General features: G+C 45.0%; 1 protein-coding gene across 1 annotated transcript in view; it reads left to right on the top strand.

Annotated features, from left to right (window-relative positions):
* Positions 1-23668, top strand: part of LOC147677584 (chymotrypsinogen 2-like) — a 44262-nt gene extending 20594 nt beyond the window's left edge. Inside the window, exons 6-7 of the mRNA XM_086945243.1 lie at positions 9832-9965; positions 23419-23668. Coding sequence (XP_086801369.1) covers positions 9832-9965; positions 23419-23580 — 296 coding nt within the window. The 3' untranslated portion in view covers positions 23581-23668. The remainder of the gene's footprint in view (positions 1-9831; positions 9966-23418) is intronic.
* Positions 23669-24725: the final 1057 nt, after the last annotated feature.

Consider the following 24725-nt stretch of genomic DNA (forward strand, 5'->3'; position numbering starts at 1 on the left):
AGATGTCGAAACGGTGTGCGGATGCAGCCAAACGTGAAAGCACTCCTGAGCAAATGGTCAACAAAATTGACGAAGCCCCTGCTACCATCAACAAAAAAGTTCGTGTGGAGACCAGAAACGTGAAGCCAAGTGGTCAGGGAAACAACCTGTTCGCACGACTGGGGACAGAAAATTCTCGTGTTATAGGTGTGGCAGCACTGCGCACTCAGCTCAGGATAAACGTTGTCCGGCATTTCGCGCCAGATGCGCGTTCTGCGGCCTGGTCGGCCATTTTGAGAAAGTGTGCCGCAAGAAAGGTAACAAGTCCACAGTCAAGTGCGTAGAATCTGCGACGGCTGAACTCAGTGAAGAAGAGGATCAAGAGGATGGCGAGATGGTGCTGTGCATTGAAGACCAAGTCCTGGACGTAGCAGGAAAACGCAGGGACAAACCCCGCACGGATATGCTCATTGGGGGTGTGAAGGTACACGTAGCCGTGGACTCGGGTTCCCCCTGGACAATAGTACAAAAATCCATATGGGAGGAGGATTTCGCTCCCGTGGTGGGGCATGAACTGCGGCCGCCGGACATCCGAGCTGTTTCGTACACGGAGAACGCCATTCCCATGGTGGGCTGCCGAAACTTCAAATTCGAGTTCAGAGGGAGATCTGCCACCTGCACATTGTACGTAGCTGAAAAGGGTCCGTCTGTCCTAGGTTGGAGAGATGCTGGCGACTTGGGAATCGTGCTCAACCCTGGGGGCAAAGAACAAATTCTTCTGACGGAAGAATGGCCTATTCCCAAAGGTGAAGACTGGAAAGCCAACTACCCCAAAGTATTCGGTGGAACAGTGGGGAAACTTGACAAGTTTGTCCACAAGATTGTACTCAAGGAGGGGGCGATACCGGTGACCCACAAGGTCAGGAACATTCCCATATCCACCAGCGAAGCCGTGCAACAAGAACATCAGAAACTGGAAAAACAGGGCATCATAGAACCAGTGGACAGCGCGGAATGGTTGTCTCCCCTTGTGGTTGCCAAGAAACCAAATGGGAAGGTCCGTCTCTGCGTGGACCTCCGCGAACTCAACAAATGCCTCATCATAGAGAAGTTCCCCCTTCCCAGGATAGAGGAGATGCTAGCGAGGACTAAAGGTGTTAGCCATTTCTCAACCATCGATCTCACGTCTGCATACCTCCAAATAGACTTGCATCCTTCGAGTAGAAAATACACCGCCTTCATCACACCATTTGGGTGCTATCAATTCCGCCGCATGCCCTTCGGGCTAGCCTCAGCGGCAGCGGTATTTCAAAAGTTGATGCATCGGTTGTTCAAGGAGGTACAAGGAGTACAGTATTTCCAAGACGACATACTGATAATGGGATCCACCAAAGAAGATCACGACATAAAGCTAACCAGAGTCCTGGAAATATTACATGATAAAGGCCTCACCGCAGAATGGAGCAAATGCAAAATAGGAAGGAAATCTGTCACGTACCTGGGACATGAGATAGGTACGCATGGCATATCCCCCAAGGAACAGAACGTGAGAGCCATCAAAGAAGCCAAGGCCCCGACGACCAAGGAAGAAGTACGGTCATTCCTCGGAATGGCCGAGTACTATAGCAAGTTTGTGAGACACTTTGCCACCAAAACATATAGGATGCGTCAACTCATCAGAGACAAGTCGAAGTTCGAGTGGGACCATGAAGCGCAGAGTGAATTTGAGACAGTGAAGAACTGTATCAGTGAAGCCATTCCCTTGCAAGGGTATGTCCCCTCGGGCAAATCCATCTTGACGACAGATGCTAGCGACAAGGGGTTAGGAGCTGTGTTGGCACAGGAGAGAGAAGACGGGTCCAAAGAAACCATCAGCTTTGCCTCACGTGCTCTCACCCCGACGGAACAAAAATACAGCGTCATAGAAAAGGAAATGCTGGCGGTCACCTGGGCTATGGGCAAGTTCCGACAGTTCATCTGGGGCACCAGGTTCAAGCTCCAGACGGATCACAAACCCTTGGTTAAAGTCCTAACGTCGTCTGGGCACGACACAGCAACCCCACGCATAGCAAAAATGACGCTCAAATTGTTGGACTACACGTATGACGTTGAATATTTGCCAGGCACTCAAAACAAGGTGGCGGACTACCTCAGCAGGGCCTCAGCCATGGAGGAGGCTCCGGAAAGCTCTCCGGAAGCGGAGGAAATGGTAGCGAGCCTAGAGGACGTTGAGATGACCATTAGCAGGCAAAAGTGGGCTGCCGCATATGACCTGGATGCAGAGAAAACAGAAGTTAAGCGACACCTTACCTCAGGTTGGCCAGACAAAAGGAGGCTCACTGCGGGCGTACGGAGGTTCTACGAGATGAGAGAAGAACTATCCTTGAGCGACTCAGGGGTCTTCCTATACAGGGGAGAGAGGGTGGTCCCCCCCGAAACCCTGGTACCCACGTTACTAAAACTACTGCACGAGGGGCACCTGGGCATAGTGAAGACCAAAGCGCGAGTGAAGCTTATGTATTGGTGGCCTGGCATGGATGCCCAAATAGAAAGACAAGTGAGAGAGTGTAAGCAATGCCAAGGGGCAGACAAAATACTCCGACCTCTCAGACCAGCTCTAGGAAAATTCGAGAACCCGCTCAACCCTTGGGAGAACCTTGCCATAGACATCCTGGGGCCAGTACTGGATAACAGAGGAGTAAACAAATTCTTATGTGTGGTCATCGACAAGTATTCCAAATGGCCGGAAGTCGATATACAAGAGTCCATGGACACCGAAACTGTACTGAGGTTCTTGACTTCCTTGTTTCTAAGAGAAGGAATACCCAAAACTATACTGAGCGATAACGGACCGCAGTTCGTTTCAGAATAATGGTTGCGTTTCATGAAAAGGAACGGGATAGAGTCGAAACACACGGCTATCTACCACCCGGCATGCAACGGCCAAGTCGAGCGGTTTAACCGCGTCTTGATGGGGTCCATCCAGGCAGCCATCACGCAAGGCAAGGACTGGGAACTTGAAATACAGAGCATGCTGTGGGCGTATAGGATCACCCCCACGGTGGTAGGATACAGCCCCTTCCAAGTGTTGAGAGGCCGATACCCGTTCACCAGAGACAACGTGGCGTGGAGGGAAAAGACCATAACCAGCAAATGGTCCCCAGCAGTGGTCTTGCACAACTTAGAGAAGGCCCAAAGGATATATGCCGCCCAGTACGACAGGCGACGCAACACCAAGGAGACCGAACTGGAAGAAGGAGAATGGGTCCGAGTCAAGCTGCCAACACTGCAAAAGAAGGGAGAGAGCAAGTATAGCAGGCCGTTACTTGTCAAAGAAGTGAGAGGAAGAGCGGCCCTTCTAAGCGACGGCAAGGTGTGGTCCCAAGACCGCATGGCGAGAGTAAACAGGATTGTGAGGTGGCCCAAACCGGAGGAGGAAGAAATACCCATTGGTGATGGAGGAGAAGTACCCACACCTGAGGAAAGCACGATTAGCGCCAATGAAGACGGAGGAGAAAGTGGAGTAAGTGAGACTCAACCTGCAGATGTAGAGAGGGGTCAAGGTGCCCCTGCCAGAAGTGGACAGAGAGAGGAAACTAAAGACGATGAAGAGATGAGTGGTGAGAGAGAAGCTGGAGGAGGTACACTAGTAAGAAGTACCCGCTCTGGTAGAAGAGTCACATTGCCAGCAAGATATAAAGACTTTGAAATGAGTGGAAAATAGACATTGGACTATAATTGCTATTTCTGTTTATTGGTAAAAAAGGGGGAGATATGTGGTGTTGCGCTCTAGTCTGTGGACGCATACGCGATGACGCGCCGCGTCACAGACGAGAGCGGAACAGGCGCGCATGCGCAGCGGAGAGGCGGAGAAGAGCGCGAAAGGGAAAAGCGGCAGTTGGCGACCGGAGCGCTTGTAACCCAGACGCTCGGCGCTCTATGTCTTAGCGATAATTGTTCTTTCAGCATTAAACCAGTTCAACATACCCTGGCTCTGTGTGCTGCATGTGGGGACGAAGTGACAACATTATAAAGGGGGCGGGGGCTTGGTGCAGCCTAGCGTTTCCCCCTGCGATGGCGATAAGTTTTACAACTTAACGCCAGCGCAGGCAGGGAAGGTTTGTTTATGTACAGGAAGGTGTTCCTTCCTGCACATAAACAAAGCTTAAATGCCATTTTGTAACTTACATGTTGCTGCTTCATGCAGCACACATGTAAGTTACAAATTGGCATTTTAAAAAAGAGGTTTGTTTATGTACAGGAAGGGACGCCTTCCTGTACATAAACAAACCTTGGCATTTTGCTTTTTCCATGTGTGCTGCACAAGGCAGCACACATGGAAAAAGAAAAAACGAGGAGAAATGAAGCATTTCTCCTCGTTTTGCCACCTTAAGAACTGGTCTTTCCTGTTCTTAAATTCGGGGCTGCCACCTATTATCGCCTCTCTTGATAATAGGTGGCAGCGTCGAAGTGAATGGGTGTTGCGGTGAAACGCCCACCGCAACACCCACTGCACATCCCCTTTCACGATGAGTTTATCGTGAAAGGGGCCCTATTACCAAGGCAGCGTTAAGTCAATTAAGGTGGCTTTAAGCCACATTAATTGACTTAACGCTGCCTTGATAATAGGGCGATGCAAATATCGCCGCGTTATCGGCAGAAAAGTGCCGATGACGTGGTGATAAGGGGCTTGATAATATGCCCCATAGTTTTAAACTTGTTACACGAAATACCTTTAGATATGATATCACGAATGCTGTGTAAACGAGAACACTTTGGCATAGGAGCATCGGGAAAACACAGAATGCTAGTGGATATTGTTTACAGCGCTTGTGTGTTTGCAATTTTTAATAAAACGTAGCGCTGTGCGCTAGTTTGCACAATTTCAACGAATGTTGTGGAATTACGAAAAAAATGATTCTACAAATTTCAAACATCCCTAGTTTATTGTTGCTGCTTGACTCCTACCTGTGAGTGGGCAGATTTGTGATATGTCAAAATATCGAGTTCATGAATTTGTACCTACATATACATCCACTCTACAGTATTGAATATAAACATCGTCAAGGTAATCAAAGATGCAGAATTATAAACTTACTCTTGTAACTCCACAACTTCTGAACTCGATGATGTTAGGAGTTGGTATTGTAGAATCAATGGGCCACGTTTGGCCACAGCCAAATTACACCAACAGGCTTTATGGCAAACAAAACCTCCCTTTGCAAGGGTATGAATGGGTGACCAAGAAATCAGGGGGCGGGGGTGTAGCCACTTCTGCAATACACACACATGCAGAAAACCTGCCACTAACAAATAGATTTGCTGCTCTCGTTAACCATGAAAATATGGACTGACTAGAGCCTAAGCAAATAAAACTGCAAGTGAGTGTTCAGGTTGACCCCATTAACATCCCTACTCCTTGCAATATTGCATACACCCCTACTTCCTGTAATGTTGTATCTAATGAAGGGGATGCGTTAACGGAGGGGGGCATTAGAAGAGCGAAGCTTTTGTCCTGGAATATTGCGGGCTTACGCGCCAAACAGAATGACCCAATCTGGCTGGGTAAGCTAAAAGAATACGACATAGTGGCTATGCAGGAGACATGGGCAAGGGATAACTCCTTCTGGCTGGATGGTTACTCCTCATTTTTTGTTAAAGCACAGTGTACCTTGGTGGGTAGAGACATAGGTGGCCTGATGTTTTTGGTGTCTCTTAAAATAGCTGGGAGTGTGAGGGAAATTCCATGCTCCTCACACTATTTTCAGTTCTTAGAGATCCGTCTCCCAGACAAAAACAAGATAGTACTTATTAATTGCTATAACTCCATGCACGGCGGTCCCCAAAATTTTGTTTTAGAGAGTTTAAGTTCATTTATAACTGATTACATGTCAAATCAAACCACTTTTGTGCAAATTATTTTAATGGGTGATTTTAATGTTCACTTGTGCGAATTATATTGCCAGATTAAAGATTTTAATGGGCCTGATCTCACGACTCCCCCCCACTTTGAGCATAGTCCGAAGGGCATAGCTATGGAACTTTTGTTATCAGCAAACGATTTGTATGAACCTGGCTTTTCTGACCCAAAGGACCGGGTGGTCACATATAATGCAAGGGGCAGTGAGTCCATTATTGATTATATCTTTGTGTCCCCAGGGCTACTCCGCTATGTGCACTTTTATAATGCTATTGAAAGTGGATTTAGTGATCACAACCCGGTGTGCCTAACTCTGGATGGGTCGCTTGGACTACTCAAGGGGGTTATGTTGGCCACTTCTGTGAGGCATGTAAAGAGCAAAGACCAGGGGAGGCGATTAAAATGGAGCAAAGTTTGTCCAGAAGACTTTTCGTATCTTATTGAACAAGAGATGATGGCGGAAATTGAAACCTGCAGGGACCCGGCCAGGGGAGATCAAGAGACTATTGCTGCCTTTGAGGCTATTTGCTCAAGGGTGAAAGAAGAGCTTACACTTAGTCTCAAAAGGGGTCCTGCCCTAGTCTCCGGTTGGTTCGACCACTCCTGTTCCAAAGCTCACTCCGCATTGATAGCAGCGCTAAAACATTCTCCCAGAAACAAGTCTGTGATAGCGCAGCTAAGGAAAAAATATGCTGAGGCGCTAAAGATACGCAAAAAAGCAGTAAAAGAAGAAGCCTGGGATGCATTAATGGACTCAACCACCCTGAGAAATAGCTCAAAATTTTGGTCCATAATAAACAGCCCTATATTTGCCGAAACATGCAACACAGATCTGGAGGCAAATATACCAGAACTAGAGTGGCTTAATCACTTTTCAGTTATCTATGGTAGCAATCAAGTCTATGAAATTTTTTGTATACCTCCCTATTTTGAAATGCAATCCATGGTAGTCTTTACTGAAAATGAAGTCAAGGTCGCGATAATTGGGTCCGCTAAGAATAAAGCTCCGGGTCCCGACGGCGTCCCTCTGGACTTATATAAATCAAATCCAGAGATGTGGGCAACTATACTTACAAATGTTTTTAACCATGTACTTAAAGGGGGATTTCCCAATACCTGGGCATGTTCAATCATTGTGCCAATTTTTAAAAAAGGAGTAAGAAGTGACCCTAAATGCTACCGCCCCATATCCTTGCTGGATTCCTCTATGAAGATCCTGGGAAAAGTACTGTTGGCAAAAATTAACAAGTGGACATTAGAGAATGATATTTTGTCCAATGCCCAGTATGGATTCCGGTCAGGTAGAGGGACCGAGGACCAATGCCTGAACCTGCACATGATTATTTCCAAATATACGAAGGCAAAAAAGGGGGCAATTTTTGTTGCTTATATGGACCTGTCCACAGCGTTCGATTTGGTGAATAGAGCTAAGCTGTGGGGCATGTTATTAAAAATGGGATTAGACCCTCCTTTGGTCCACTTCTTGGCTGAACTCCACAAGGATTTAAAGGCTTCCATCAGAATGGATCAAGAGGGACATTGTACAGCATGGTTTAAATCTGGCAGGGGTGTGCGGCAAGGCTGCATCCTTGCCCCTATGCTGTTCACTTTATACATAAACTCTCTGGAAAAAAATCTGCTGGCTGCATCCGTGGACACACCACGTGCAGGAGACTCTCAAATCCCAGTGCTCCTGTACGTGGATGACGCCGCTCTAATAGCTAGGACACATCTGGGCCTCCAGAGACTTCTTGATGCATTCAGTGATTTTATGTCTTCCCTTGACCTTGTGGTCAATAACGCCAAATCTCACGTTATGGTGTTTGGGGCAGCAAAAAATAACACTAGATCTTTTTACTGTAAAGGGGAAGCGATAACTAACGTAAAGGTTTTCACTTACCTCGGTGTAATTTTTGATACCAAGGGCAGTTGGATCCCGCAGATAACAGCAAAGACCAAAGCAGTAAGGAGCTCTGTTAATGCTATTCTGAGCTTCTCAAAGAGACTTGGGGGGAAACCAAGTGGTGCACTGCTAGCTTTGTATAGGGCAAAATCACTGGCTATAGCTAGGTACGGAGCTGGGATATGGGGATATGTTAAAACTGAATCCATCCAAACAGAGGTAAATAAGTTCTTCTGTTCAATATTAGGACTCCCCTTTTCAACACCCACCTTCTCTGTCCATCAGGAGCTTGGAGTAGGATACATCACTGATATCCTCTCTATGGCACCCATTCTTTTGTGGATAAGAATCTGGATTAACGAAAATTTAGGCCTTAACCACAAAATTTTGATGGATTGTCTAAAACTTGACAAATTCAAAGACATTCCTTGGCTGGCGTACATACACAAGTGCTCTGTAGAACTTGGACGGCCGGAGATTTTCTCCTCCCCGCTTGACCTAAGAAAAGTAGATCTAGCTTGGGTCAAGGAAAACTTTCACAAACTTAAGTTTTTGGAGAGAGAACAAGTCCAGTTAACCAAACCCATGGTCAGAGCACATTATATGACAATCACTTGTGTAGCCATTCAACCATATCTTGTCTTAGTCAACATTCCGTTCCACAGGTGGCTCCTGGTTAAGTTTAGATTCAACCAGATTTATTTGGTACTTTCTGACAGACAGGGGTGGTTTAAGCCTGAGGATGCGCCTGTATGCAAGTGCGATAATTTCACCACACAAGATAATATGCACCTTATGTTATTCTGCCCTTTTTATCATGTACCTAGGCAAAAGTATTTGTTACCGTTGTTGAAAGAGAAAGCATTTACGCAAGCAAAACCTGCTCTTCTGTTTTTACAAATGCTTGAGTCACCCTTGGTAATGTTTAGTGTAGCAAATTACCTCGTTGCCGCGGTGCGGATTAGGAAGAAGAAATTACAAATTTAGTTGTGGGGTCAGTGAAGAACGTGGTATATACTGCTTTTTTGCACATGATGATAGCTTATTTGCACATGATGATGTTTATTGTTTTTAACTGTAATGCACTGTATGAAATATTTTTTACTGTAATTGGATTGTTTTTAATTACTGTAGTATGCTTTTATGATTTTTTAACAAAATCGAATAAAGTGGTTTTTGACTTGACTTGACTTGACTCTTGTAACTCCACATCTCCTGAACTGGATGATGTTAGGAGTTGATATTGTATAATCAATGGGGCTTAATTATAAAAACAGATGCATCGCTGCGTAAAAACAGCGATGGGACCGTTTTCACTGCGCCCTCCTTGCGACACGATGGATGCGCTGTATTTACTGTATGGTGCTCCATGTCGCAAGGAGTGACAGGTGCATCAGGAACCTGACGTGTCTGTCTGCACAAAAGTTATGCATTGCTGGAGTTGTGTCGCAAGCAAGACGCAACTCCAGCAATGCATGAGGCAGGCTCACACGCATAGCACTGCATCACCCTTATGCCTGCTATGAGGCAGGCGTAAGGTTTTGGTGCAGTGGCGTCCTAGAAGTAGTGCAGATAAATCTGATACATTTCACCATGCCACTCTTACGAGGCTGTGTTGTATTATGTAGTGCAGGGCTTTATAAGGTGACGCATCTGCCTAAATGCGCCACCTTGTAAATATGGCACAATGTGGTGCATTGTTTACGCCATCGCTACATCACGAAATGTGACGCAGCAGCGGTGCAAAAGTGCAGCAAGGGGCTCATAAATAAGCACGATATAGGTGTAGATCGATATAAAAATATCAGCTATGGTAGGAAGCCATTGTGGTTAGTTGGAGAAAGAGTTCTCTTGGCTTCTTTTATGGGCAACCTTAAGAGACCTGCATTTGTTGAACATGCCTAACAAGCCCGCCTTCATTTAGCAGTCATGCCATGTTTCTTTGGAGTGTTGGGCACTTTACAACTGCTGGGGGTCGTAGGATGTATTAATAGATCAATGGCAGCTGTAATTGTCTTTTATTTTGCAGCGAGCAAAACCCCCGAGAAGCTGCAGCAAGTAGCCCTGCCACTCCTGACCAACCCTGAGTGCAAGCAGTACTGGGGCAACAAGATCGCCGACGTCATGATCTGCGCCGGAGCTGATGGGGCTTCCTCCTGCATGGTAACACATCTAGCACTTTCACTAGCTGTCTGTGTACCCAGCCTCCTCTTGTCACCTGTCCATCAACTCCTGCTTTGTCCACTGTATCTGTTCAGCATCTCTGTCTGTCGTTTTCACCTCTTGGAATGGTAACTCTCAGGGTTTCATTTATGAGGCCCTTAACGTCCCTTTTTGGACGTTCAGGTGGTGCAATGTGCCACTGGCATTTTTACAAGCGTTACATGGCTTTTCGTGGCCCTATAAATATGTGTCCTTTTCATGCATGAAAGGGGCCTTCCATGGGTGTTGCTGGGGGGGTTCCCATCAACATCCATTGCTTTTTGATCATTCTCCAGATTTACGAGAATCGTAAGTCTGAGGCAGCGCCAACAACTTAATCCTCCCCAAGGGATGTCTAAGGGACACATTCTGCAGCACACAGAAAGAGGAAAAAGCCTCTTGTGATTGTTTTGGCGCAGGAAGGTTTCCCTTCCTGCACAAAAATAGTCATCACCGCAACACAGACACTCTTGCACGATGGTGCAAAGGTGCCTGCGTCGGCGCATGGCAGCCCATTGTGGGCCAGCGTAGGGGAAAAGCACAGGAATGCACTGTATCTAATAGATACAGCACATTCCTGCCTATTTCTTTTGCCTTACAGCGCAGCAGCAAGGCCCGCTTCCCTGCTCTACGGCACAAAATCTCTAAATGAGGCCCTCAGTATTTACTTACATGTCAAAGTTACTGATCCATCAATCAAATGACCCATCCATGTCATTCAGAAATGTGCAGATTCCCCAACTCGAAATGCCCCATTAACTCATATATCCTCTCATTTAATCACCTGACCCTATGCTCAGTAAGATTCCATAGGACTCATGCCCATCTATCTGCCTGCCAGCCAGTATAACCAACTGCATACCTCTATCTGGAATACAGTGTTTTATATCAAATCTCCGTTCCATATTCCTGTGGTATAATGTTTCTCGCTCATTTAGGATTCGGCAGAGAAAAGCTGTGGCCTCCTTCTGGTAAGTTCCCATCACGTGCCACCAAAGGCAGCATTTAGAGGCATAGTTTGCATGAATTAGGCGGTGTGATCCACGGCCAATCAGGGGCCTGACAAACTTGTGCCATTGGAAATGTGGAGGAGGTACTCACTAACCAATTCTCGCATGGCCAGATAGCAAGACAAGATGGTGGGATATGTAATAGAGGTGCTTAGTTAGAGACAGACTGAGAGGCCATTAAAACCGGATGTATGACGGTACAACGCGTACCGTTACAACAAGTACCTTTACGACGCAGGTTTAACAACGCAAGTCGTTACAACGACTTGCGTTGGGGGTCGGTGGATAGTGAATAGTTTAATTTACTATTCCAACTCCAGTCCCCGTGGATAGTAGGTAAGGTGTTGGATAGTAAATTAAACTATCCCCTATCCTAGAGCGCCCTCCAGCGAAAGTCGTTGTAACGACTATCGTTGTGAATCCTGCGTGGTAACGGTACCGCGTTGTAACGGTTCCGTTGTAAAGGATGTTTCCCATTAAAACCCTAGGTACGCCTGAGTACCAGGAGAGCAACATCAGGTGCTTTCACCCTGGAACTCTGGGTCAGCACCCTGTGTTCCTCTCCTTGTGGTCAGGGAGTGACTTATTTATGAGAGCCCTGCATCACTTTTGCACCACGTAAACATGTAAATGCATGACACAGGGCTCTCATAAAGATTTATGAAGCCAAGGAAAGCCACAGTGTGTGGCTTTGAGTGGCCTCATGAATCATGAGTAAGGTGATGCAGCACAAATCACTGCGTCGTCTTATTCTTCGCCCGGGAGACGTTCCATGGTCATTGAGGTGGGTTTTCCCCTGCAAGTCCCATGGAATTTGTCGCTGCCCTAGATTTACAATGCAATGTAAACCAGGGGAAGCTCCAAATTCGGGGGCCTCCCGAGTCGAGGTGTAAGGAGTTCCTCTTTCCATGTGTGCTGCAGAGAAAAACGCCTTGTAGGGTTGTATTTTTGCAGGATAGAGCCGCTTCCTGCACAAAACCAATCCTGCCTGCAATGGAGGCACGCTTCCACCATGGCGCAAGGGTGCCTACTTTTGCGCTAGGCTGCCAAAATGGCACCAGCACCATGCGTAAAGACAGGAATGGATCGTATTGCCTAAATACAGTGCAGTCCATCCCTTTCACTTTGGCCTAGATCAATGCAACTAGGTGCCTTGTTGCACTGTCCTACTGCAGAATGCCATAAATGAGGCCTGGAGTGTATTTTTCCTTGCATGTAGTGTGCAAGTAACCCAGATAAAATAAAAATTCTGGGGAGTCTCACAGGAAACATGCATGGATGTGGTACTGCCAGGGGATCTATGGAGTTCCCCTTGTGATGGAGGGTGCATGCATGCCCCAAAAACAGTCCAAATGGTAAAAATGCCCCCACATTCTGCGCAGTCTCAGGGTTTCTCCACCACATCATGTTTGTGCAAAAAGGAAACTTGGGGACCCCTCCAGGTTCAGGGGTGCAATGGTCCTGATACGGTTCATTTTGCCTCTTGGTTCTTCGAGGCATCCCTACAGTGCTGCTAGATTGAACAGGGACATGAGTAGGGCACATGTAGCATCTTGGCAGATTTCAATCCGGATTTCCTTTTCATTTGTAAATGAATACGTCAAGCGGCCCAAAGTTTTGTTCAGAAGGTCGGGGTTGATGTTAGAAAGGTTGAGGAGCCCAATACCAAGACTGCGTAGTTTTTATTCGACCTAATGCTGCTTCAATCCGCCACAAGACACTACGGGCCCGATTCACAGAACTAACTTAAGACAAAATCCTAAACTTACTACTTTTGGTATTCACAGAAGTTAGGAGTTTGTCTTAAGACAGACTTAAAACAGACTTAAGTTAGGATTTTGTCTTAAGTCTGTCTTAAGTCTGTCTTAAGACAAATTTGAGACAAAAGCCTAACTTCTTTGAATACCAAAAGTAGTAAGTTTAGGATTTTGTCTTAAGTTAGTTCTGTGAATCGGGCCCTCCTTGCCTCTTTATCTCACTCTTGCGGGTTATTTTTCATCCCTGCTTTCTCCCTTTGTCAATATTTTGTCATCTTTCTCTTGCTCTTTCTGTCCCCCTTTGCTGTTTGTTTTTTCTTGCTCTGGAACATAGTTTGTTGAGGAATAATATGTGCTGGTCCCCCCAAAACGAGTGCCAATGAGCTCCTCCTGCACCCCATGGTCAAATTAGGCACTGGTCAATACTGTAACTAAGGGTTGAAATGGGTGGTGGCAATGTTTAGACCTTGTTGAAGAGGACCACATGGTCCAGTCTAATGGTGGTCAAATTTAATTGGGTCCGAAACTTGCTGCGGCTCATCCTCCAAGCGTCAGTGTCCACAGGCTAAACATTGCATACATTTTGGGATGAAAGTCGCATTTCTCCTTTTAAAAATAATAGTAATATTTAGATTAAAAGTGTTTTCCTTCTTTTTATTGCATCACCCTAATATACAATGAAATCTGCAAAGGTTATGAAAAGGCACGAGCAGTCATGAGGGGAATACAAATCAGAAGAAGTGTATCTTATGGCTCTAAGGACCACATTTGCTGATATTTCAGGTTACCCTGCTCTTTGCATGATTGGACGAGAGCAAGACTGCAATACATGTACTAAGATAGATGCTGCTACTCTCTTCCCATGCACTGGCACACATACAGGCTGCCTAGGGCCATGCACACACCTTTGCACCATAGTACAAAGGTGTGTTTGTGAGTCTTTCAGAGGATGTGTACAGAAAGGGACCCTTCAAGTAGAAATGCTATGCCTAGATAACGTTAAAACTATTCCCACACAGAACATGTGCAAAGTCTGAAAAGTTTGAAGGAGTAAAAGCATTCCTCCAATTTTGTGTCTGCCCTGAGGAGAAGTCCGGTTTAGCGCACAATCCCAATTTCCATCGTTAGCAGATAGGGTGTTGTGCCAAAAACCAAAGGTGACAGAGTGGGCATGCCCATGCACTTCCCCTGGGTACGGCCTTTGATGAAAAGTAATGCAAAAAGTTTTGCACTGGATAGTAAATCCCAAATCAACACTTTGCACCAGTTTGTGTCGCTTTCGTTGACTTTGCACCCCTGCAAAGTGTTGCTAAATCTGGCCCCTAACTATGTCAGACATGGAAGTTATTTCACCAACTCCAGCACCGATATGGGAATGATTGATCCTCAAACCCTAAGCTTGGGTGTAAAATACTCTAGGGTTTGGTCAAATGCCATCTGTGGGCATCGGCTCCCTGGCACTCAGCTGAGAGTACATACACAGAGGAACTATGCCCTGCAAATCTTCCACCCTAAAGAAGGTCATACAAATTATTCACATAGGTATGTCTGCTACGTTACTAAGTTAGCATGAAATTAAGTAAAAGAACAAGGGGAATTTTAATGTCCCTGGTCATGGTTTAATGGCATTACTGCTTGCAAGATAGCTTGGAAATCATTGAGTATATGTTAGAGGAGATGATAGTTCCCTGGATCTTTTCATACATTTATCCCCAGTAGAGAATTGATACTCTCAGATTTGTATCAATTGGGTATCCCAGCTGGGATTACGCGCAACGTTGCATATTTGCCGACCCCACTGATTTCGGAGGTAGGCTACTACTTGTTTGGTAGTGAGGACCCTGCAAGGAACCTAGAGCTGAACATAAGCCCACAAACCGGGTTCAACCATTATGCAATCCTTTATCCGAACACAGGTGTAAAACTCCTATTAATAACCAATGGTCAAGTCATTCAAAACCAGGATCACCTAAAGGTCAATATCCCTTTGAAATGTATCAAAGGAATTGAAAAACATTTTCAGATATTTTGATTCAAAGGCAAATAGGAGTGTACATATGAGCGTGAATTGGAAACTCGTACATCAAAATACAGCCCGCTTAAGAACCCTGGTTAATTTGCCAAATTTCTGCATTCTGTCAGATGATCCAACAGGCGCTCCTTTATATTATTTAAACCCGAGGCAAATCAACGAATCCACTAAATATTAAGTTGTTCAAGCGATTCGAGCCCAAAAACTGCGTAAAGCAGCTGGCCCAGAAAAATTCCTAACAGATGTTTTCTGAAAACCACTTACATTTATGGTCAACTGCACTGACTAGGTGATTTAAAAACATCTGGCTTCATGAAGACATTACATCTTCTTGGAAAAAAAATCAGCAATTGTCCCATTATATGACAAGGGGCCGAGAGACAACTGGAAAACTATTAGGCAATCTCACTGCTTGATGGAGTCAGAAAAATCTTTGGAAAATTGTTGATATCTCTCCTAGACCAGTGGTTGACTGAAAAAGATCTACTACTTCCATATCAAGCAGGCTTCAGGATGAGCCAGAGCACAGTGGACCAAATAATGAGATGAAATCTCATTTGCTCAAAATCCATTTCCCATTTAAAATCTTCCTTATACTTGGTATTTATTGATCTTCAAATGGCATTTGACAGCGTTAACTATTCCATTGTATGGCAAATTCTAAAGCAACAGGGTGTCCCCCATAAGTCACTAAGGGGCATATTATCAAGAACGGTGTTAAAAATTATTGCCGCTTCAGCGGCAGGAACTGTCACTAAAGCGGCGATAATGGGCTTGAAAATATGCCCGTGGAAATTCCAATAGAAGTCCGTGTTCTAGTGTGAACATGGGTTTCTATTGGAATTCTCCAGGGCATATTATCAAGCCCATTATCGCCGCTTTAGGAGCAGTTTTCTGCCGCTAAACCAGCAATAATTTTAACACCGTCCTTGATAACATGCCCCTTGATCTGCTAGTTATGATACATTTTGAGATTACCACTCAGGAAAAATACAGCACAAGGGGTGAATTCACTGCAGAGATCCCAATAGAACAGGGCATTAAGCAAGGTTGCAGGTTAGCACCAACTTTATTTAACTGCTATATAAATGATGTTGTAAAAGCGTTAACGAACCTTGATCTAGACATAACAAAAATAAACAAAGAGCCAATACTGCTCTTTGCGTACGACGTGGTACTACTAACCCAAACAGAACCAGCAATGCATCGTCTTCTTGCAGGTTTTGAGTCATTTTGTGCCTCTAGAAGTCACACTATCCATGTTGGAAAAATCAAGGGTCAGCATGGCAGAGAAAGCGCAGAAATGCGTGTTATTTAAGTAAATACGGCGCATTCCTGCCTTTTCCCTCGCGCTGGTGCCCTTTTGGCTTCCTAGCGCCAAAGCAGTCACCCTTACATAATGGTGCAGAACATTCAATTCTCCTGATGACATTAGGTCAGAAGTCCTGTGGCACTTTTCTCCGATGTGGGTCACTCAACACATAACGTTGAATCCTGTGATGTCATCATCTTGCCAAAGGTCATGAGATGTAATGTCCAGTTCTGTCATCATTATACTTATTAGTGGTTCTCAAACTTAAAAACTCAACCTCTTTTTCCTCAAACAATGTTTATAAGTATGCTAGTGCCATAATAAAAGCACTAAAAGCACAAAGTAAAATGACGTCACTTGAGAGCTCGTCTTCTGCTTCTTTTGTCCTTCTAGATATATGTCCCTTTCCCTCCCACTGCCCATGCGTAGAACTGTAATAAGAGCCCAACTGTCCACTGGAGCAACCACCCTTTAACCACAGGTGAACGACTCCTGCCCATAGGAGCGCCGCGATGCCAGGTGCTGGATGCCCTTAGGAAGTTTAAACGTATAGCCCAGCAGCACCATGGGAGGAGCTTTTTTGCTAGGGGACTCACATTCGAGTTGCTGAGATCCATGTTACACAGACTTCCTATGTTTCACGATTTAGTTTTGGTGGGTACAATACATCTGTAGGTAAAAGAGCATCATGGCCTAGGGCTTCCACTCTCTTACAGTAATGAGTTAAAATGAGAAATCGTGACAGATTCAAGGTACCATCACTGCACTACACATCCGCGACCCTTCATTCATTACAGTGCTACGCATGGGCCCTAGCCTTGCTGTTCTCTTACCTATAGATGTCCACCGATAGCCCCAATCTCTTTTTTGTAAGTTCCCATCAAAACAAAATCATGAAACAAGGAAGTCTGAATGACATACATCTCAGTAACTCGAAAGGAGTTCTGACAACTTTTTGACCTAGAGCCACTGCATCTGCTGCACCATTCAAATCATGCCCCTAGTGCCTGCAAGATAACTGCATTTTGACTGGCTGTTTAGTCGTAAAATATAGCAAGATCTGGTGTTTACAGGAGTCTTGACAGCTTTTGGCTCTGGTGCCCCTGCACCTGCTGCACCATTCAAATCATGACCCTGTTGCCTGCAAGGTAGCTGCACTTGTGACTGCCTGTTTAGTAGTAAAATATAGCAATGTTAGGTGTTTAGTGGCGTGCCTAGAACTTTTTTTTCCTAGTGCTACTGCACCGGCTGCACCATTCAAATCGTGACCTTAGTGCCTCAAAGATAACTGCACTTGTGACTGCCTGTATAGTTGTAAAATATATTAATATTTAGTGTTTAGTGGAGTTATGACAACTTTGGTCCCTGCTCCCGGTGCCACTTCACCTGCTGCACTATTGAAATCATGACACTTGCTAGATAACTGTATTTGTGACTGCCTGCTTAAAATTGCAATATTAGGGGCCTCAAGAAAGTGCCACAGCACAGGGGCTAACCCATTATCCAGCCTTTTCTGGCCACAAGAGCGTGGCACCACTCCGATACCAGTGCCAGTTGTGAAGAGCCTGGGCATCGGTTAGATACCAAGCTAACAATGAATTATCAGGAAGCAGCATTTGTAGGGAGCTGGGCGAATCTGCTGAGACAACTAAGGAAATTGGTTCCCCTGCTGTCAGTTTCCACCATGCGTACCATTGTGTCCGCATTAATTCTATCACGTCTGGATTATTACAACTCAGTCTACATTGGACTCCCAGAGAAACTCCTGGGGAAACTCCAGGTGACACTAAATGATGTGGCAAGTCTGATTTTTAAGATGCCAAGTAAAACTAGCGCCTCACCCCTGCTACAACAACTACATTGGCTCCCAATTAAGCAGAGGGTCAGGTTAAATGGCCTGTGTATTGCACACAAAGCTCAGTACGGAGCAGCTCCCAGCTATATAAAAGATCGACTGAAGCCGTACACTCCTAGTCGGTGTCTCCGCTCATCCGGGAGAAATTTGCTGACTTGTCCGCGCTTTAATAGAACTACGCTGGGAGGGCGGTCTTACTCCATAGTAATTTCCCAGCTCTGGAATAAGCTACCGGAGAGCCTACATGGAGAATCAACGCTACTTCCTTTCAGGAGGGAGCTGAAGACCATTCTGTTTATTGAGGCATTTGGATAACCTTCCCCACCTTTGTCTGATCGTTTGGCAGTAGGGGGCGTTTGGGTTCTGGGTCAATGTGTTAGCGCTTAGAGAGCGTTGGTGATTTGGTGCTTTATAAATATATATTAACATTAACAACACCACAAGCCCTTTGGCTGCGCCATGCTGCAGTACATTCAAAACACAGGGATAGGTCATATTTACAACAATATGACGCATCCCTGTGCGCTCCCCAGCGCTGGCGCACCATCAGCGGCCATGCACCATGCAGGTTCCTTGCGCTATGGTGCAAGGGTGCCTGTGTTGTGGGGAGATTGTTGCTGTGCAGGAAGGGGTACCGTTCTGCACAAAAACAATAACAAAAACAATTAAAAGAGGTGATTTACTCTTCCTATGTGTGCTGCATATTACAGCACCCCTGGAAATAAGAAAAATCGAGGATACAATTAAACATATCTCCTAGCTACGCCTTCCCTGTGGTTGCGTAGCATTCTGACGCATTTCCAGATTGACAAATTCTCGTGAATCTGGAAATGCTGCAGAATACCTTGGTGTTGTATGGGAACACCCACAGCAACACCCATGTCACTCCCCTTTCACACAAAGTGTTGCGTGAGAAGGGACCATATTTACAAGGAAGCAGGGTGGCTTAATGTATCCTTGTAAATATGTGGCAGGAGGTTGTACCAGCGGCCCAGTGGCACAAAGGGCTTGTAAAAAAGCCCCTAGGTGTTTGGAGGAGTTCTGATAACTTGTGGGTCTGGTGCCACTGCTCCTGCTGCACTATTCAAATTAGGTCTGTGTTGCCTGCAAGATAACTGCACTTGTGTCTGCCTGGGTAGTAGTAAAATACTGCAATATTTGGTGTTTAGTGGTGTTATGAGAACTTTTGGCCCCAGTGCCACTGTACCTGCTACACCATTTAAATCAAGCCCCTTTTCACTGAAAGGTAACTGCAATTGTGACTGCCTGTATAGTAGTACAAAATAACAATATTAGGTGTTTAGAGGATTTCTGACAACCTTTCAAGGTAACTGCAATTATGACAATTTTTGGGCCCAGTGCCACTGCAACTGCTGCACCATTCAAATCATGACTCTGTTTTCTCCAAGGTAACTGTAATTGTGGCTGTCTGTTTAGTAGGAAAATATTGCCTAGTTCTTGTATATTGTCTGTATTGTTAAAGCTCAATGTTTATTATAACATTTAGAATTTGATTGCAATGACCAAATAGTTTAAGTTGAAAAAATCTATCCGATAATGCCTACAAAGTGCAAAGAAAGGCACTGAGGCATGAATAGGAAATGCCACAAATGTTCGAAGGCTAAAGCATCTCCTTTACAACTAAATAAAAACAAGCATTGGTAATGCATCGGTTTCGCCTTTGTAATGAATAAAGATTTGTTTTAATCAATCATTGTCCGGGAGAAGGAAAGAGCTCCCTGACAGATTACACAGTAGTGGAGAGGATGTGGCATAGCAGCTAGAGCTGCTGACTCGAGAGTTAGGGTTACCGGTTCGAGTCTCGGCGGCGCCCTGCACCATCCTGTGATTTTATGCAAATCACAAATCACTTAATCTCTCCGTGTGATAACTTGTTATATAAATATGCTGCAAGAGTAAAAGGCAAAACCTTATGAAACTATAGTTCCATCAAAGCGGATATTACCAGTATTTCAGCGGCAGGAAATTGATGAGAGAAACAGATGACAAACATTGGTAAATACAGGAAAATATGCAACAGCCAATAAAAATGAAGGAAAGGTAATTGGCACACACAGGAAGCAATAAGAAACCAGGAAAGAGAGGAGGTGGAATATATGTCCCTTTTATGTTTATATTAAAAACAATAGATTTCTCAAGCACAGTGAAAGCACTGTGCAGGCAAAACCTAAGAAGCAAGCCTCCCAGCATACTGTGCGAGAATCTGTCTGCCTTTTCTGTGGGAAGAGATCTTATCTTGACAGTAAACGGGGCTCAAACAGTTTGAACAGCTTTAGTAGAAGTATCATAAATGTGTGCAGCCAGGGGACGTAAAAAAAAAAATTCCACTCAAAAACGAATGAACACAATAATTTGGCTATGGGAAATGATAAGAGCCCCCTTTTAAGATATAGTAAATACAAGAGATTTCACAAGCACAGTGCAAGCGCTGTGCAGGCGAAACCTATTAAGCTCCTCCCATGGTGCTGCTGGGCTATACATTTAAACTTCCTAAGGGCATCGGTGGTGCTCCTACTGGCAGGAGTCGTTCACCTATGGTTAAAAGGTGGTTGCTGGACATGATATATTGCAATGGACTGTTGGGCTCTTATTACTCAATGTCACCTCTTGCCAATCCACTGAAAGACATCCGGGCTCTGCTACAATTTTTCTAAAATACTGTCACGTTGCTTGTGAGCTCGCCAGTGACTTTTTTGCGTTTCGTACTGCGCTGTCCTAATAGAGGCACACAATGTGAGTGTTGTTGGAAACAGCTGACATTTTAGTTGTAGTCTGTTCGATGTAACGGTGTTTTTACACTTTCATCACTGCAGAGACCTGATTGGTTGCTCTTGATGCCCCTATATATTTTGCCAGCCTCTGTCACTGGTAGTATATGTATCAACATTAGCTATAACAGATGTAGATTATTTTTTAAAACTTTTTATGTTAAGGAAACTCAATAATTAAAAAAAGCTCATTCCATCAAGTCTGATTTATAGGACAGACCCGTCCATTCATTCTATCCAGTATCATCCTGTGTGTGGGGGATTGGTGAAATTTTGCCTGAACTATGGACAACGCTTTGTGCCATTGGCTGCCAGTCAGCCAACCGAATCAAAACAAAACACTCCGTACGGTGCAAATCATTCTTGGGTGACTGATTCGTGGTCTGAAAAATACATGCACCTCTAGCAGGGCACCTCAAAAGTCTACACCGGCTGCCTGCAAGAGAAAGAATTACAAGGGGCAGATTTACAAGCCCCTTGCGCCAATTTTGCGTCACTTTTTACCTGTGAAAAGTGATGCAAAAGTGGCGCTTGTAAATCTGCCCCAAGATGTTCTAGCCAACACACAAATACATTAAAGGTGCAATCCCCAATTATTTGCAGAAAAAAACGATGCCATAACCTCATCAAGGAACCTTCACTGCGCAGATTCGATCCTCCAGCCCTGATTATATGACTGGGGATTCTGCGCGGCAGATCCTCGCCTCGTGAACACACGCTGTCCGTGAAAACACACTGCTTTTCATCGCCGAGGCAGTTATGAGTTTCAAGACTCACCTTTTCTAAACACTGTGGGACAGATTTTCAAGCCCCCTGCGCCACCACTACGACACTTTTCGTGATGTACTGGTGGCGCAGGGGTCTCCTCCCAATTTACATGGAGAGGAAAAGCCACCCTGCGTGACTTTTCCTCTCCTTGTAAATATGGCCCCTTCACACACAGCACTGTGTGTGGAAGGGGCAATCCATGGTTGTTGCTATGGGTGTTCCCACGCAACACTGATGGAACAAGACACATGCAGATTTATGAGAAATCGTAAATCTGGAGATGCGTGTGAATGCTATGCCACCCTAGAGGTGGTGTAGCGAGGCGTAACGAGGAGAAATGTTTTAATTTCTCCTCCTTTTTTCCTCTTTCAATGCACGCTGCATTCTACAGCACACATTGAAAGAGGAAAAAGCCTCTTGTGATTGTTTTTGTACGGGAAGGTGTCCCTTCCTGCACAAAAACAATCTCCCCACGACGCAGGCATCCTTGCACCATGGTGCAAGTGTTCCTGCGCTGGCTCATGGCTGCAGTTTGTGCGCCAGCGGAGGGGAAGCACAGAGATGTGACATATTCTTGTAAATATATCGCATCTCTGTGCTTTCCAAACTAACGCAGCACGGCTCATCAAAATGACTTGCTGCACCGTGCTGCGTTACTTTGCTGTAAATCTGCCCCTCGATTTATTTTTCACCCTTTTTCCTTTTGATCTTGTTTGCTGTCTCGATACCTCTCCTGACATGTTTTACTGAATAATCTCATATATGTTTGTGCATCGTCATTTTAATGTTTATTAAGTTGCATGTTGCATGCGAGAACTACATTGGCTCCCAATGCGACAAAGAGCCAACTTCAAATTACTGTGTATCACACACAAGGTACTTTACAATACAGGCCCTACCATTCTACACAATAAAGTCAAATTCCATAGACCATCGAGGAACCTTCGATCCAGAACTTCAGGAAGAGCAAACACTACCCACGTGAAGACTGTCAGGATGGGAGAGCGGGCTTTCTCTCATCTAGCTGCAACCAAGTGGAATGATCTACCTCCCAATCTCAGACTGACAGAATGTCTCTTATCATTTAGGAAACAATTAAAGACACTACTCTTCCCTAAACCAGAATAATCAGTAATCAATGCGGTCACCGTACCCCTCAGCACCAAACCTCAGCGCCGTGATATCCTACCTAGGATGATTGTTAGCGCTTTATAAATAAATTAAATACAAATAAAATAAATTAGGCCTTGCAACTGCCTCTTCGTCCCAGTCCCATTACTCTACACTGCCCAGCCATAGCACCCGGCCAGGTACATTGTATCGTCTATGTATCCTATGCATCCTATGCAACTTTGCAACTTGATCTTTGTATCCTGGGTATCTGGCCTCTATAAGCTGGTGCTAAACTTTATTATGTAAGATCATGTCATACTAAATGCCATCTTCATGTATGTATTCCATTTCAGTGCCTACGCTCTACACCTTTTGCAGTGTGCACATTGTAATCAAAGTAAACTCAAGCAATCATTGGGTCTGAAAGCCCAACTCTATCACAGAATCCAGTGCAGACCTTTGTGAGGGAAGCTGGCTGATCCCTAATGTGTAAGGATATGAACACCGATTATAAACTGTTTCAAAATGGAGCCAGCCAAAGTGAACACGGCAAATAATGATTTGCCAGCAAGAAGGGTAGGCCCAGGTGTGGGAAGTTTACCATAGAGTTGTATGTGAGTCGAATGTGTCAAGTGCGCCTGGTAGGACTAGTTGTTGAGATGGACAGACATGGACCGATGGGAGGCTGACGGTTTCTGGTTCTACAAATGAGGCGATAGGCTTTGCGAGCATTGAGAGCATAACTTGCTAACTCACTCCTGTTTCTTTCCTCATCCAGGGAGACTCTGGCGGCCCTCTTGTGTGCCAGGAGAATGGTGCATGGACCCTGGTGGGCATCGTCTCCTGGGGCAGCAATACCTGCTCCCCATCCTCTCCTGGCGTCTACGCCCGCGTCACCGAGCTCAGGGCCTGGGCTGACCAGATCATCGCGGCCAACTGAGGCCTGAACATCAGAAGGAACCTTGAGGGAAGTGACTGTCAATTTCAAGGAAACATGGCAAAATGTTTAATAAAAAGATTGCCACTGACTGTTGATGTTTACATTTAATGATAACCAATTATAGCAATTTGTATCAGATTATTGTGACAGAATGAGATGGCAGCCTTAAAGACTGAAGCCGGGTTGTCCAAGGAGGTGTGAAGGCGGGAGGGGGGCGGGACAAGAGTTGGAAAGCAACAGTTAAGCACCTATCATCAAGTGTGTAGCAGAGGCCAATGCGACCAAAGAAACTAACCATTTGCAATCATAGTTCACTGTAAGTAAGTACTCTTTTAAAATCATGTAGGACTCCTGCATGAAAGTTGTGATTTGGAATTGGATCCAGTTGTACGCAATCTATCAGGGAGATTTCCAGGCCCAGCCTCTTAGTGAAGTGAATTAAGAGAATACCCTTGGGTGAAGTATACTGGTGAATAAAATAAGCTCCAAGGGGCATATTATCAAGACAGGCGATAAAAATATTGCCACTTTAGCGGCAGAAAACTGCAACTAAAACGGCGATAATGGGCTTGATAATATGCTCTATGGTATTCCAATTGAAGCTCAGGTTAGACATCCTTCACATCTAACACGGGCTTCAATTGGAATACCATAGAGCATATTATCAAGCCCATTATCTCTGTTTTAGCTGCAGTTTTCTGCCGCTAAAGCGGCGATAATTTTATCGCCTGTTTTGATAATATGCCCCCAAGTCACTCCAAATACTTTCAACCGGATAGGAACATTGGGGCATATTATCAACAACCAGCGATATTCATCGCAAAATAAGCTTAGCGACATTTTATCGCCGCGCATCGCCGGATTTTATCGCAGAGATAACGTGCTATTAGCAACGTTTATCTCCAATGCGATAAAATATCCAGCGATAGCGGCGAAATGCGTGAATATCGCTGGAAATCCAGCAATATTCAGGCATTAACGCCAATAGGGTCTTAACCTGAATATCCAACTCCCATTGGATATACAGGTTAAGAAGTGGTCTGAGCAGGCGTTAGTTTTCAGTGATATTCGCACTTAGCGCAAATTATTTAATCGCTACGCCTACGTTGATAATAGGCGATAGCGATGTTAGCGACTGCTTTCAG

The sequence above is a fragment of the Lissotriton vulgaris genome, chromosome 12 (genome assembly GCF_964263255.1).
Source record: "Lissotriton vulgaris chromosome 12, aLisVul1.2, whole genome shotgun sequence".
Classification (NCBI taxonomy): Eukaryota; Metazoa; Chordata; class Amphibia; order Caudata; family Salamandridae; genus Lissotriton; species Lissotriton vulgaris.